Source organism: Anas platyrhynchos, chromosome 3 (genome assembly GCF_047663525.1).
Source record: "Anas platyrhynchos isolate ZD024472 breed Pekin duck chromosome 3, IASCAAS_PekinDuck_T2T, whole genome shotgun sequence".
Taxonomy (NCBI): domain Eukaryota; kingdom Metazoa; phylum Chordata; class Aves; order Anseriformes; family Anatidae; genus Anas; species Anas platyrhynchos.
The window spans coordinates 69,931,111-69,948,438 of NC_092589.1; the positions used below are offsets into that span (position 1 = coordinate 69,931,111).

At 37.1% G+C, this 17,328-nt stretch overlaps 1 protein-coding gene across 4 annotated transcripts in view; it reads right to left on the reverse strand.

Moving 5' to 3' along the window:
* Nucleotides 1-71: 71 nt before the first annotated feature.
* Nucleotides 72-17,328, reverse strand: part of DSE (dermatan sulfate epimerase) — a 36,832-nt gene continuing 19,575 nt past the window's right edge. For all 4 annotated transcript variants that reach the window (XM_038176625.2, XM_021276142.4, XM_038176627.2 and 1 more), the window contains exons 3-6: nucleotides 13,143-13,396; nucleotides 9,309-9,548; nucleotides 7,784-7,991; nucleotides 72-5,787 (exon numbers count right to left, since the gene is read on the reverse strand). In XM_038176625.2, coding sequence (XP_038032553.1) covers nucleotides 4,026-5,787; nucleotides 7,784-7,991; nucleotides 9,309-9,548; nucleotides 13,143-13,396 — 2,464 coding nt within the window. In that variant the 3' untranslated portion in view covers nucleotides 72-4,025. The remainder of the gene's footprint in view (nucleotides 5,788-7,783; nucleotides 7,992-9,308; nucleotides 9,549-13,142; nucleotides 13,397-17,328) is intronic.

Sequence of the window (17,328 nt, forward strand, 5' to 3'; positions counted from 1 at the left end):
ATAAAATGTGAATTCTTATGAAGTTACTAGTTTTTCTGTTGACTACAGTAGTAACCAAGGCAAACAAAAAGTTAAATTAATCACTCATCTTTATTAGTTATTATCAGGAGAAAAACTGATGCTGTTTTTATTATTATTAATTATTATTATTATTATTTTCTTTGAAGTGCTTTGACATTATTCATTTAAAGGTTTAACTCATTTAGAAAACAGGCTGTGTACTGAAGACAGTATGGACATATCCTGCAGTGGATTGCATGGGCCTCCTGCTGCAGAGTACTCCCGGAGTCATCCACCATGGAAGGACTGAAAATAAAATCTTGTCTTCATTATCCGAGTCTGACTTAACTGGCTTAAAGTTATCCTGCTGAATTTTAATGGAGTAGACAGAGGAAAGGGATTAAAGTTAGACAAAAGTAAGTTTGATTCCAACTAAGATTTTTACAGACCCAATAAATGTGATTGTAATGGCCTCCTGGTGTAGAAGAAATACAGCTATTTTCCAAATATTACCTGCTTTCAAACACTAAGAAAAAACTGTTCATCAGTGGAAAATACAGAAAATGTGGCCAACAGAACAATCTGATACATTTCAGACTATAATACTTCAGCATCAACTTTGATCTTACACGTTTTAAGAAATGAGGTAATGTGCTCCATTCCCTTTGTTTCCTTTGGTCACAACGATGCATATAACATACACACTCAGTTTTTAGTTGATCTCATAAATCACTTAAAAATCTAAGAACCAGATTCTGCCCTCAAACATATACACAGCTACTGGTGAGCTGAATTGCCATTGAACTAACTTCAGAATAATTTAGACTACAACCTTAAATGTATGTGATAGACCATCAGGTATTGAAAAAAATTTAGAGAAATCAGAAGGGAAAAAATTGAGAGAAATCATTAAGAATACAGGAATCCCTCTACATACACCTGGTTATAGAATAGCCATTTTTCCTGTGATCAGAGATGCAGAAAATTAACATTTTCAGAAATCAAAAAGAGGGAGTCCAGCAATAGGAGCAGAGGCATGTGCAGGAAACACTTCAGTAGTGTGACACCATTTAAAACAGAAAGTAAGAGGTAACTTTGCTGCTGGATACCATACAATGACATTTTGTTGTTCATTATAACCAGTCCATGTGAAACTTGCGCTAAGTGCCTCTGCCAGGGACATAGAGGTCACAGTGATTGCTTCTGTCTTATATTTCAGACCAAGGACACAAATACAAGGACAGCAACCTCTTTTATGTTAGCAAGTGTTAAGGACACCAACCTTAATGACAACCATACAGTCCTGTTAAGGACACCTCCTCCACAGTCCCACCAGACAGTAGGGCTGGGCTGATCCCATGTGCCTGGCTCCTCCTCATTACACTTCCTGGTAATGCACAGGCAGATTTTTCAGTGCATGTCGCCCTATGAAGGCATGAATTGTTTCTTCCTGGCCCGTGACACAGACACTTCTAGCCCACAGCCCAAGTTCCTGGTTTCTGACATCATAGAAACATCTGTTCTTTCATTTGCTTCAAATTTCATTACAACAAATGATGATCTTTGTTACAGAATGAGAGAAAAAGGGAGAAGAATGGAAGTGAAGAATGGAAACAAAACTTACATGGCCATTGGAGAGACACTTTTAAGGAATAGCTAAGAGATTGTTTTCATGTCTGAAATATATACAGGACAATTACGGGCTTCATCACTGGTTGAAGCAAAGCTTACCTGCCCTATCTGACTAAAAATCATATCTGTGTAAGTTGAATCAATAACATTCATATTCAGGTAACTCATAAATCTTTCAGAGAGATGTATCAGGTACAAACCAAGCACAAGCTGGAACAACCCTTAGATTCCCACTTATGCTGAAACAGACCTGGTCTTCCACTCAGGAGGATGGACTTTTCATTTCCCTTCATTCCATCATTGCCTGTAAGTAGCACTGCCACAAACATAGAATCATTATGTTTGGAAAAGATCTCTCAGATATTTAGTCCTACCATCCTCCTACCATCATCATCACCCACTAAACTATGTCCCTAAGCAGTCCAACCCTTCCTTAAACACCCCCAGGGCTGGTGACTCTACCACCTCCCCGGGCAACCCATTTCAATGCCTGACCACTCTTTCTGAGAATAAATTTTTCCTAATTACCAACCTGTCCAACATGGAACTATATGGAGTGACATTCCCCAAATTCAACTTCCTTCACCTTAAGCAATTAACTGAGTGATTTGAAACAGGTGATTAACCATTTTACATGCCTCTTTCAATTAGCAGGGAAAAGTGTCTTGGTGTTTCAGGTCTTAGGTAGACTAGCAGTCCAAAGGCTCTCTCCACTGACTAGAGACAGAGCAGAAATTAACTGGAGTCCTACATCTTTGTCCAGACTAAATATCAAATTTTGTTGGCTAAATCAAGGCATTGGAGACTGTAGCAGGGCTTCTGTATGTGAATACAGTGCTCAGAACTGTCTCAATATTTGGAACCTAATGAAAATATTCAGATCTATTCACTGAAGATGTTAGACAAGAAAAGCTCAACACATTTCAATACGTAAAATCACAGAAGGTTTAAAAATAGCAATGTAGATAATAGATACTTAAGCAGGCGTAAGGAAGATGAAATAAAGTTTCACGGTCGAACAAAGTATTTACTGCAATTACCAGGAAAAGTATTTTAATCAAATAAAAACATCTTTTCCATAGAGACAATTATAATGTTTTTATTTAGCAAATGTACTGGAAAAATTGTTTTTCTGTAAAGATGTACAGATATGCCCCAATTCCATAGAGTTGCCTTTCTCTCAAACGGCTATGATTTTTTGAATTAAGTTTAATTAACAGAAGGGGACATATGTGGAGATGTCAAACTTATTTTTGTCATAAACCACATGATTCCATTTACCACTAATCCCCAAATAATTGTCCCGGGGGCCACCAAGAGCTTGCAGAACTCTTGATGGTGCTTTACTGTGGAGTGTACACAATTTTAACTGTCCTCTGTTTCTAGTCATGTGAACAGAAAAAAGACATTAAGTACTTCCTTAATACCTTTTTTCCATACTGACAATTGCTGAGGTTACCACAGGATTGCTTTGTGTTTTTTATTTTATTTTATTTATTTATTTATTTATTTATTTTGCATTTTTCCAATTGCATATGGAAGAGCACTGATATAGGATATTATTTCCCTGCTAAGATGCACTACAATCTATGGAAAACTTTTGTGAAACCCTGCCTTGTAAAACTGAGGACAGACGCTACAGCATTCATCTTTCTGCAGTCTAAACTTGACTGAAAGAAAAAATGCTTTTTTTTTTTTTCCTGAGAATTGTGTTCCTTTATATTTTGAACCAGCCCCTTATTTGCCTTCTGCTACTGCCTACTAAGCATTGTGCTGCTCACTTGGTAAGTACTGACAGGATTCCCATCTCCTATCATGCCAGATTGTAAAGCATGGAAGAGAGCATGGAAGAGATGACACGATGTAAAGGTCTGAAATAATTATACAGGAGTGCCCCACATTGAAGCATTCTTTGGTCTGGCAGAGGGAATTGAAATCAACTGCTAAGATCTGCCCTGCATACTTGTGTTCAAATGTCCTTTTCTTAAGAGCATGTCCACAGACATCCATAGCAGCTTGTAATGAAAAGTCACTAAATGCAAATCCAATTCTGTATAAAAAGGAAGCCCTTAGAAACAAATCATTTAAGAGAGCTCTTCTCACCAAAAATGAATTACAACTTTACATTACCAAACTCTGATGAACAAAACATAATATTCCCTCAGATGTGAGGCCCAACTCAAAACTCAAAGGAGGAATACTTATTAAGTACTTAGTTTTCTGAGAAATTCATTGCCTGCCTTATTTGTCAATCCTTTCTGGTCTGAAACCAATCTTTCCCCAGCTGTTTTTGGAATGTTTCAGAAAAAAAAGAACATAAACTTGGCCCTATTAGGGTTAATGCTTTTGCATAGACATATATGACCATAAACTGGTCAACTAATAGAGATCTTCTAACATTGTGACTGAGAACAGAAAGAATACAGCCACAATAATATACAACTGTCTACTAGAAGTATTGCATACAGACATCTTTGGCCATGCAGTCTTTTGGCCTTCTGAAAATATGTGAGCTGCATTGCTAACATGACAAAAAAAATAGCAATGTTGAGAATGAGAAAGAGGCGGGTATAAGAGGCTGATATTGATGGGGCGCTACTTCGAGCAGTTGTCACCATCTGTGCCAGCCCTGATCGGCCTTTGATTGACACTCCAGTTTTGTGCTTCACATAAGTGATATCTGCAAAATCCAAAAGATCTTTCATTTCCTCATCTTCATCTACAGGCAACTCTTTTTGTGCTTGAGTCTGTGCCTTTTGACGCACTTTTCTTTCATTTACCTCAATTTGTGCAAAAATGTCAGGAACAGCATCAACAAATTTGTAGCCTTTGGCTACCTTTCTATTTTTCTTTGCTCTGCTATGCTGCTGCTGCTGCCTCTGTGAGATTGCAAATATTCTGTCAATGGCCTCCTCTGTCTGTCTTTTATCTGAAAACCTCAACAGGCGCTCAGCAGTCTTCCTAAAGCTAGCTGTGTTTTGTACACGAGACAGTATCTGCTTCTCCAGCTGCTGGAAAACTGGCTTAAAATGCTGCAGGTTCCTCTCCACAATCCCTACGTAGTCCTTCACTTCCTGCACTGCAGAGCTCCTAATGGCAGAGGCACGGTCAAAGACAATTTTCTGGCGGTCTGCAATAACCTGTGCAAAGGCAGAACGGGGCCCTTCCTCAGCAGTCCACAGGTAAATTGCATAGGCGTGCTCACTGGTGGTGACAAAAACATCCAGCTGCCGAGAGTCTCCGCGGACCGTGAAGCTCTGCACGTCGATGGAGGGCCCAATGAACAGGTAAATGGCTCTCGTGACTGGGTGCCGCAAGAGGGTTGTTACATTCACATAGTTCGTTCCGTTGTAAGGGTAGCCCCGGGGATACATCCTTGAGGCAATGGTAGCTTTCTCACTGTGGCCAGTATCATCCATCCAGTACATCTTATATATCCCATCACGGTGTCTAATAAATGCCCCATGGACCTCATCAACAACAGTTTCTTCAAAAGGCACATCCACATTGTGGAAGAAACTGGTTGCTGCCACCAGGGGGCTGTCATCTTCTAGGTGGATTTGGTCAACCACCAACAGAAGCTGAGGATGGAGAAGTATGAGGTTTCTTTGCAATTTTCTCAGCTTCAGTTTAGGATTGTATGCACCCACTCCTTCTCCCCTGATAAAAACCACCCCGCTTCTCTCCATGGCAGCAACCACTCGTCCCTGACAGTCACCAGCCAAGTCATGTTTATATTTAAGCCACTTTGAAGAACAGTCCTCTGTAATCTGTCCTTCCCATGGGGAGAAGCAGCTCTTGGACACAGCAGGGGAAAACATCAACACATTATTAAAAAAAGTATATTTTGGCCCATACAGAGCTTCTGTTATGAAAGGTACACCATTGGGAGCAAAAGTAAAGGAGTTCTGGTCCGGGTGTTCATGACCAGCATTAAAGTTCCTCCATCCCTTGATCCACTCTTTGTACTTGTTCTTATGAACGATATCATATATTGCACGTCCTCCCAGCTTTCCTGACTTGAAGGAAAGGAAAGGCCTGTTGATTTCAGCTGGCAAAGCACTTCCATAGGTTACCACTCCCCAGTCCTCAAAGTAATGCAGCTTTGGAACTCCAAAGTCTGGTGGAGGTACAGAGCGCAAACTTGCATCATACCTGACAAAAAGATGAGAAAAATGGGTTTAAAAATCACTTGCTGATTTCATCAGTACCCATACAAAACTCAAAATGCAATTCAATACTTATATCAAGGAGCAACCTAACGATATGAAGTCTACAGATATCCTTCCTGAACAAAATAAGCATATAGTTATAATGCTATTTACCATACTAATCTCCATGCAAATTTGTAAGAGTCAAATGAATGTTGTATCTTTTTTTATAGAATAACTGAAAGAACCTGCTCTACATTTAAAACAAACAATCCTTCTGCAGTCCAAATATAAGAGTACCATGAACTATCCTCAAACAAGCCATGTTACATTTTATATCATAAAGCTACTGACTGCAATAGAAATATTTTAAAAATCACATTAGAAAGGCTGTAGGCACTATTTGCATGTGACAGCAACAATTGCACCTACCTGCTGACTACTTAACCAAGAAAAACAGAGAACCCATTTCCTCAAAATTGATGAGCAAACAGAATTAGTAATAAACTAAAAATTAATAAAAAATATTTTTAAATATATTTTTATGATTTATATTGCTTAGTATATGCTATTTTCTTTCTCCTGCTATATTGAAGAAAAATTTTACAGCTTTCTTGTATACATTTCAAGATATAAGAAGTCTGTTTTAAAAAAGAGGTTTTAATTCCTGAAAAGATTACATTACTTATAATTTTTGTTTAATTTGATTTACATGAGTAAAGGCAAGAAAAATGACAACAGGCAGGAAAACAAAACCCAAACTTCTGGTATTGTTGAACCAAAATAAATGAAACCATCATTAAGTATAGTAATATTTCTGTTAGATGGTTCCTCATCCGAAGTATTCTCTATAACTAATCAGGAGTCTCAGTCAGGCCCTAGACAACCCTAGCTCATGTGCTGCATATGGCTTCACGTAGTTCTGATCAGCCCCCAAACTGCAGAGCTCAGGAGTTTACTCTATAGCTAGTGGTCCTTGATGGAGATCCCCCTAAAAGCAAACCTCTTTCTGAAGACTCCAATGCAAGTGGATGTGCTCATCAAAGGAGCAAAACTGCAGCACAAGGAAAAGACAGATGTTGGGATATGCGTAGCTTGTTGTTGTTCTGACTCACTTGCACTTAAAAACATGCCTCCCTTCAGCATCAAAGAGAAATTTCAAGTATATTAATTATAAATTTGCAAGGTTTTCACAGAGAAACAGGAGAGAAAATGCGTGAATGGGGTTGTAGAGGAAAGATTCTGCATTTTGCAAATAACAAGCTAAAGGGTGCTTGGAGCCTAGTAAACATGCATTTTAATGTGTGTATCATAAACACGAAGCAATATATTTAATAATGCTTTTCTTGTAACAGAGAGAAATACAGCTATACTGAATCCTCAAATGTATTTCTTCTTTCTACAGACTGAGGGAATTTATATGTAAATTTATACGTACATCTTGGAACTTCTCATTTCTTAGCTTTTGTAGACTAACTGCAGTTAGCAGAGGTGTAAATTACAAGGAAGATATAGGTGCAGTCATCTATCATGTTATTTTTTCTAAATATAATTTGCAAATTACATACAATTAATAGCAGTCATTATCTTTTATATTGCTTATAGTTTTGTTTTTTTTTTTAAGAAATCTATGCTTTATATAGTTGCCTAATCATTAAAAAAAAAAAAAAAGCACAACAGGATTAATCATCAGAATAGACTGAACAAGCCAAAGAATATATTCAGAAATTTTCAGTCCTTTTGGAAATGCATGTGTTCTATAAAACAACAGACAATGGAAGGAAAATATGGAAGCGCACATAGGATGAGACAAAAGTGTTGCCTGTAGCAACGCATTCTGAATATCTTTGCCAAGTGAAGTTCTTGTGAGCCTAAAAACTCAGGGCTCCACATGGCCAGCACAATCTCTGCTTTTACAAAGCAAATCTAAAGATAACAGCTTATCACAAACGGCAAGCAGCTGTCTGGTCCCTTCCAAGCCCACTCATCCCCTTTCATACCAGAGAAATTCAGTGTGGAGAGTGCACCACCTCTGCCCTTTGGATGGAGTCCCTGGGCCCTCCACTACCCGGTTCCTTCTGATCTGCTCTGCCAACCAGTTCCCGCTGCCGTTGCGCATGACAAATTTGTCAAGAAACACCAGCTGGCTCTCTGGCCCATAGAACCAGTTGTAGTTGGAGTCCGCAATGGCCACAGTTCTCTGAAACCCTTGGGAAAAAATTAAAAGGAATGTGAGAAAGAATAAATGATGATGAAACCAAGCAGTAAAAACACAAACAGAAGCAGCCTTCTCATATGTTCATACACCTACTCATAAATGAGCCATAGACACGTTACACAGGAGCTGTTTCCTTCTGCTGTAGATAACTCAAATAGTTACCTTTCTTCGGCTATGAGCTACAGACAGTAAGTACTACAAAAATGTAAAGCATTTAAAATTTAAATTGCTTTTTAAAGCAACATCCCATCCACTTTTCCTCCTCATTCAAATTTTGCAAAGATAACTCTCTTTACAGTTTTTGCTTTTCCTTTGTCAATCCAAACTCTCCAAACAACAAAAGAGAGACTCCCTCAAGGAAAAACAAATAAAAACCAGTTTCACCCTGAAACAGCTAAAATGAGTTCACTTTGCTTTTTTTGGAACCTCTCCCCAGCAAATGCCTAAGGTATCACATGGATTTAATGCAATTCCTTACACATCTGTGCTAGCATGCCAAAGCTGCACTCATCCCCTCTTACACACAAAGCTAGATCTGGGCTTTCTAATATCCTGTAAAATTATTCCACTCTTTTTTAAAAGGACTTTGAACGATATAAGTTCCTAATGAACTCTCCTACAAAGAAGCGACACAAAACCATCACTGGAAACTTGCAAGGCTACCCAAAACTAAATCTCTTCTGAAACCTACAAGTGGTTGGCAGAGTTTATTAGGTTATAACTGGTTTCATATTTGTAGATCTCCATTTTTTAGCCACAACTAGGATTTCATACTAGAGATGCTGAAACAAACCGAAACACTGGAGAGATTCAGCATGAAAACAGAAATACTAAGAAGTCTGCAAAACAGGCCCATCAGTGATGTCTGATATTTCTCTTTAACTCACATTGGCAAAAGAAAGTGATTCATGTACCCCTGATCTGTACTGAAAAACCTATTAGTTAAGTCATTTACATTTTCCATATGAAAAATATTTTGAAAAAATGGTTATATGAATGGATTTCAGTATTTGATGGAAAATCCGGGAATGAGTAAAACTTCCCCACACTTCCTTGATACTTTTACCCCAGCTTTATGATTTTCTACTCTTTTCACCCAATATTTTAGTGTGACCATTTTTCTTTTAGGGAAAGGAAAAAAAAAAAAAATCAGTAATCTCAAAGAATGGTATTTTTCAAGTAGAAAATCCCCAAAACATCTGATCTTCAAACTCTGAAAACCAGAAATAAATTAAAAATGCTCTACTTGATATGTGAAGTTTCTTTGAGAATTAGAAGATCCATCTTCATTGGTGCAAATGACCTACCTGGCAGGACAGTCCTGTACATAAATGCAAAGTGCTGCTTGAGCCAGGGGTGGCTGAAGTGATTGATATCAAAGTGCCTTTGGACAAGAAACATATACTGAAACAACGATCTGGTTGTGTAGCTGCCATAAGCCACCCCTTCATAGAGGGAGCCATCTGTGACCTCCTGCAGCAGGACCACTGACTTCTCCATGATTGCCAACACTTGCTTGGTCCACAGGTAAGCTTCCTGAAGGTAGCCTGAAAGAAAAATGTTAGAAAATCTGGTTACAACACTATAGGTCATAGATGATGTCACCTGTGTTCCGCAGTGGGATCCTTCACAGCAAAGAATACACAAGAAAAACTGCCAGAGTTCTAAAAGGTGACCTATTACTCCAGAACTCCTGTATTTCCAGGGTGATAAATAAAGCACTATACTTAAACACAATAAAGTTACAGGAGTGAAAGAAAAAAAAAATAATATATATATATATATATATAAAAGGTGTTATATATATAACACCTTTTTGCTAATAATGTGGGATTATGCTTTCCATCTTAAAATGAAAATTTTCTTAATGCATTCAGAACATGCAAAAAGGGTAGAGTCGCATCAAGACTATGTATTTCAGTTCAAATTAAAGTGCTAGGAAAACAAATTTACAGCGCCCACTAGAGGGCTCCATAAAGTAAATATTCTGTTCAGTCATTTTTCACTGTAATTATCAGCAGTGTGATAAAAGATTCTCAGTTTACAAAAAAGTTGACACTTGAACTGCACTTAACTGATATTCTATTAAGACTGCTCTATTTTAAGACCTTCTGTGATTCCACTTACATTTTCAATGTGTTGCACAATCTAAAGGATTATCTAAAATAGAAGTTCTTTTGGAAAAGATTTACATGTTTAATTCCAAATGCAGATTCCTCAATTCCAGAATAAAGTTAATCGTCCAACTAAGATAAGGTCCAGCCTCCACAAATACAAATCCTTATCAGTTATATTTCTTCTAAAGAAGAAAATTCTAGAGATATTATTTAGGTCCGCTCTATGCAAATCAAGAGCTGGAAGGAAGTTGCCCAAAGCCCTTCTCAGGACTTGTCTGCCTTCACCAAGAAGCAAGCATAGGCACAAGAGCTTCAGCTGTATCTACATATTGCAGAAGGATGTGCGTTTGGAAGGCAGCATATGGATCCCAGCAGCCAAAAGTCTCCATGCCTCGTATTACTCTTTTGGATCCACTGGCTGGAGAGGTAGGAATAAACAGAGGACAATTGCCTTGCACGTCACTTAGTGACTATGCAACTCAAAGTGCCTGGACACAGATTTAACCAGATTTATTTCCACCATATAGCAGAGCTCAATTTTAGGACAGCTGCCACAAGTTATATCCCATTACTTGGTGTAGTGGTGCCTGATGAATGAAGCATACATGCCAGGCTGAGAGAGTATGAGCTACATTCAAACCCGCTACCAAGAATGTTTCATTTTATTGCCACAATTACTGTATTTATGCTCAGCAGAGTGATGAGCAACTCAGACTTCCTAGCAATCAAGACTGCCAAATCCTGCTTAGTTAACAGAGAGGAAAAAATTGCAATGTCTAAGTTAAACAGACAACCTGATTCTAAAATGGCATTTTTATCCACTGGCTGAAAGGAGAAATACATGTATGATTGAACAGGACAGCAGGCAGCACTACATACTTCTGCCTATTTCACTCCTGTTTACTTACTTGATGCTATGACCTTATAGCTGTAGTACCTTAATGAAATAATAATACATAAGAATGAAAAATGGTAGAGACTCAACAGTACGTCAGGCTACACAATAAAACATAATGAAACTCACCTATAGATAGCAACATGTATATCACATTAGGCCTTACTCAGATCTCTTTTCAGAATATGTGTGTGTTTATTTTAACTGCAAAAGCTTTAATATATGTAGGTTCCTAGAATTTATTTCAATTAGTTTCATTTTTCAGTCCTATGTCAACGTTTACATGTCTTTAAGTTGGCTATTTAGCCTCTGCCTACTTGATTAGCTGAGTACAGTACTTAAAATTATTCAAACTTTTTTGGAAAAAGGTCTACACTGGGATACACTATTTGCAATTGCTTTGAATCTGATACTGGAAAAGATTTACATGTTTCCTTCCACCATCTCCTTCCACCCCCACCCCCCTTTTTTTTTTTTCCTCCTGAAGAAAGTCTTTCATCTCGGAATGAGAATTTTCAATAAAACATTTCAAAAAAATCATTCTAGACCAAAAAAGAAACTTCATTAAAGTTTTCATTTTTAAAAAATAAAGCTGCCTCATACTGAGAACAATTGATGTTTCATTTAGAAATATACAGTCTGGATGTTTTGAACTGTTGTCATTTAAAATATCTGCACTATTTCTAAATTGCTCAAGTGTTAGTGAATTTGCATTTTATTTCTTTCTTTCCAAAAATATGAAATTAGGTGAAATAAATAATACCCAACTGATGTTATCATTGTTTGGCATGAAGTATACTTCTGTCTATACTCTAATGAAAAGCAGAGTCATCTTGTAAACTGCCAGCTTTTTGCAACAACAGAGGATCAAGGAAGGATAGAATTATGAGGAATTTAGCAAAACCTACTGAATAAACATGATAATCTTATTCTTCAATTTGTGGAAAGCAATAATTTCTATGTATACCCTTCCTGCTTTTTATCATATGCACATTAGTGAGTGCATTTGTTATGATAAGCTCTTAACAAAAAGATGATCCCCCTCAAACACAGTAGGTGCCACATTTTTTTTTGAAACACATTGTTTGGGTGCCCAAAAGCCCAACAGCGTGCAGATGTGTCCTTGCTTACTTAGCAGGGCTGAACAGCTTGGCAATATCATCAGCATCCAGAAATTAGTTTTTCCTTGATTTGCATCAAGTAGTTCCATCAGGTGTCATGTCTTCAAAATACATCTAGCACATACCAAATAAAACTTGATAAAATATTGACACATTCTTATAAGCAGGAGCTGGCTCTATGATTTTCACTTCTCAGCCAAGGTACCGTTGGGTTTTAAAGCCAGGATTTCTCACCAGCTCTTTCCCTCTTACTCCATGACTTGCACTGTCCTTTACAGTCTGCATCACTTAAACAGGAGGAGAGGGATATTCCCCATGCAGGCAAAAGCATGGGGGCATCACATTTAAAGGGTAAAAAGGTAAAAACCCGTAACTCTCCTTAGCAAAGTATGCTGAAAAGAAAGGTCCAGAGCTGTGGTCTGTGAGTGGATAAAGGTACAGCTTTGCAACCATCTCAGGGGAGACAGGACAAAAGTCCTGATCAAAATTTCAGCTGATCGTATTGCCTGGCTCTCAGCTCAGAGCGTAGGGTGTTTCTGAGTACTGACCTTCTTGATGCATTGTGCAAGGAGACCAAGTTCATCACTCCAAGGGAGCAATGGTACACTGCCCAAAGGTGTTAGAACAAATTCTGAACTGATAATCTGCCCTGAAAAACTGGACTGGCAATCCAACACATGAGCAAAGTGTTAATTTGCACCAACAGTGAAGTAAGAAATCCAAAAACAGTTGGATAGCTACATTTATATGCACAGCTATACCTTGTACACCTGCCCACAGATTTTTGTTCTATTCAGTAAATTACATTTTTCTAAGCAGCACATGAGCAAACTCAATACAGCCGAGCTCTCAGACCACACAAAGCAGTGCACCTTCTCAGTTGGCTGCCATAGACACTTAATGCAGAAAGAGCAGAAAAAAATATGTTTATCAGTTTCTGTACATTGTTTCACAAAGGAGCGATTGAGTTGATGCACTGCAGAAAAGCATTCCTGATTTAGCACATACCTTGATTCATCAGAACCAGGCTTCCAGCCAGCAGGGCCACACAGTTGGTAGGCTGGTGGTTATGGAGGTACTGGAAACCCCATCCACGTCTGTATGATGTTTCGTACATATATCCTGAGGCATTGGCAATTACCTCAAGAAATCTCTCCTGTTGAGTCTTGCTAAGATAGCTGTACAAGAAGTCATAAGCAGTGGCAAAGCCAACTAAGGAATGAGCAAGAGGGACCTCATCCCATGGGGCATCCTTCACTAGCCTGTCAATAAAGAAAGATGCCAATTAATTAAGTTTCAACTATTTATTTTTCTACATTACCATACTGTGAGTTGTGTATGACTTAACATCGCTGAAGTTAAGCAACTCATGCTGAATTTAATACAGGAGTAAGCTACTTACCATGTCTCTGAGACCATTTTATTCTCTCCAAAGTATGGACAATACTAAGCTTCAAACCTCGTTAATTATATTAGAAAAATTAAATCTTTAAATACTAAAGCAGGGCTTGAAATATTATGGGTTTTGTTAAGAGAAATAGGTATGCAGAATATTTATTGCACTGAAACAGAATCTATTTATCTGAAAAAAGATTCACAGCATTTTTGTGAGAAAGTAATATCCCATAGTTTATACTCTTCCAGAAAACTGAAAGAATCTTTTCTTTTCCAAAGCAGTTGAATGTTAACAAATTCCTAAATGGTGACTATGGGACTGAAGCTGTCTTTAAAGCAACAACAATACAATAACTCACAATGCTGTTTCTTAATTTCACAAACACAAGCAAGGATAGAAGTAGAGATGATGAAAATTATTTTCATGTCTACAGTTCAAATCAACATACTTCATGTCATTAAAAAAAGAACAACAGTATTTAACATAAAATAAGTAAAATGATGCCATAACATGTTTTCTAGGAACTACCTGCTTGTATGAAATAATTACAGTCATTTTAGCAAAACAGTAAATTTTTACCAAGAAAATTCATAACAAAGGTGGAGGCAGCACAGAACAAATATTTCTCTTAAATCAAGCATATGTTGGCTAATAAAGACTTCAGTTTTTCAGTACAAAGAGTACTTCCAGGTGATAGTCCGACAAAGAAGGAAATGTGAAGGAATGCACAGTGAAACAAACAAACAAGCAAACAAACACCCCCCCCCCCACCAAAAAAAAAAAAAAAAAAAAACAACAAAAAAAACACTTGATAAGCTTAATAATTATCAGTTACTTTCATGGTTGTTCTCTTCACACACTTTGCAAAACTTTTTCTACTACAGAAACTAACTTTAAAGTGTTGAGATAGATAGTGTCATACAGTTACCAGTGGAAACTATGTTGTACCCCTGAGGACATGCAGCTATTCTGTGATTCTATAAATACAATTTCTTCCTGGATTTCTATAACCAGTAGTGAACAAGCAGATAATAAAAACAAGCAGATAAAAAACATCGAATTAACAAGATCTTAAACAACCCCCCAAAACCAACCAACCAACCAAACAACTCCTCATTCAACTTGAGTAGGTGCTCAACGGGAGCACCTACTTACATTCAAAAAACATAAATGAACCAGAAATTATAAATACCAGGCTAGGGCAGGGCAACTATGGTTAAAACACATGGTCTACAAGTGACGAAAATGACCCTTAACTTTTGTTTCAATACACCTAATTCCATTGGAAGAACTCAAATGACCTTGGCAGATTCATAACTGTATGTAAGATAAACCTCCACAGGCTTTTTGATTAGCTGAGTTTCCAACAGTTTAAGTGTTCATCTTCACAGAATCAGAGTGGTTGAGGTTGGAAGGTACCTCTCAAGATCATCTAGGCCAATTCCCCTGACAAGCAGGGTCACCTAGCGCACATTGCACAAGAAACCTCTCAGTTTCAATCTCATCTTCTGCTCGGTGAAGCTATACATTCATTTTTTCTTTTCTTAAATGAAATCATTATCTCAAGGATTTTAAATTAAATACAGGAACTTATTCAGTATTACTGAACACAGCAAAATGTGGCCTCTTTTTGTACCAGGATTTTTACTAGGCTAGATGATTTTATTGTGAACCAGGTTGTGAACAATATTAAGACAGCTAAAGCTGTGGTAACATCAGCCAAAGCATTGGGAAAAAAGTTCTCAAAATTTACTTTTCATCTTCTCCATAACCACATTACATTCTTGGTGGCCGCTGTTGGGAAAATTTATCTGTCATTTTCCTTCTGGTTCAAACTCTGAACTCATCAACAAAGGCTTCCAGCCAGGTATAGTAAAATTTTATATTTATGCTTTGGGTTAATTGTTGTGGGAAAAAATTACAGACCTGTAGGCCAAAACACTTACATGCTTTACCTAGGAATTCATTATTTCCATACTTCAAGTTGGACTAGAAGAAACCATAACTGAACTGGGAAAGCAAGTCTTCCCAGTCACTGGGTATATTTATACTGTGTCATGGAGGCACAAAAATTGAAAATCTCAGTTAACAGGTCATTTGTCAATCTCAAATGATTCTATGACTCTATGATTTCTGCTTATTCATCTTTGGTATCATTGGAAAAACTCTTAAAATGTAATTAGACATATATGTAAAAATGAAACTCTATTCTATGCTGGATATACGTAACATTTTTATCTCTGACCAGCTATATCATGAACCCAAATTTGCAAAGTACTTTTAATTTTGCTTTTCACCAAACCTTTGCACATTCATAGATCAGAGTTCAAATAGGAACAGGAAATATGACTTTAAAGACCTTAGTATAGAATAATTAGCAAGTGCTTGAGGCTAAGCTATATAGAAGGAAAGAATAACGAAATAATTTGACTTAAAACATTTAATTCAATTTCAGTGTACTTATAAAAACATATAAACTGCTAATTAGAATGTGTTAAAATCCATTTAATGGTCTTTATCAACTTCACCTGAAACGGGATTTGACAATAGAACTGATTTATTGTGAATTTCCTTGTTAAGATATTTGGCTTGATATTTGCTAACTTTGTATTTTGTTTTGAGCACAACCCAGCATCAAATTCTATAGCATAAGATTTTACATTAATGTCTGTGGCAACATTTCTGATAAAATAGAAAATGCTCTACACAGGAAAGGATAAGCTGATCAGTTATGACTACATTTAAGTTGACTTCTTCAGCAAAAAGAAAAATCAAATCTTTCAGTGGAGAAACAAACAAACAAACAAAAAACACCTTATGTTGAGCTTCCTAAGCCTAAACATTGTTATAGTGAACCCCCTCAGGTTTAGACGAAGTAATTTTGTAATTACTTCCATCAAATAGCAATTGTGTATAGTAAGTAAATAAAATTTAACAGAGGAGATATACGCAAGTAACAGGGAAAACTAAACATGATGATTTAAATACACTTATTTCTAAACATACAAAGCTTACAGCTAACATCTGTTCTTAAAATGAACTTCCCTTGTTCATTTAGCGATTTAGCTGATATAAATCTGTGTGCCTCCATTAACTTCATTTCAATGGAATCAAGCAATGTACACTAAACAATGTGTAAAATTATTCCCAAGAATGGTCAAGTAGTAAGCATTAAACACTTTTTGTATCTAAATTGTGCTCTCATATTTCAAATAGATTGTGAGTGTCAGATGTGGTAAACTGCCTGGCTGATAAGCCGTGGGAAAGCATGGTACCACAGGCCTGCAATGAGCACAGTCTGTGACAAAAGTTTTCAAGGCTATTATGAACTACTCTGTTCTGAAATATTAAAGTTGTTTGTATTAATACAAGTAAAGATGGGTGAAAACATGCTGTAAACAGCTCTTTTCTAATCTTATCTAGACTAAAAAAACATGAGCCAGTATGAACCTCAGCTTAGCAATTAACCATGTCTGAGGGCAGCAGGCAATCTTTTAGTGCTGTAGCCAGCCCCTCCTGTCTTTAAAAGGTATCAGATGTTAAAAAAATAAAAATAAAAAATCCAGGGATCCAGAGTCCAAATGTCTACAATGGATTCTTTACTGCAGAACAACTACTTAGTTGCAAACACATGCCTGGGTTGCTTTGTTCATTTCTGTTTCATAGAATCATAGAATGGCTAGGGTTGGAAGGGACCTTAAAGATCATCTAGTTCCAACCCACAACTTTTTTGTTGTTGTTGTTGTTTAAATTATTTTTATTATTTTAAACATTAACTTTGATGTAGATCCTCCACGA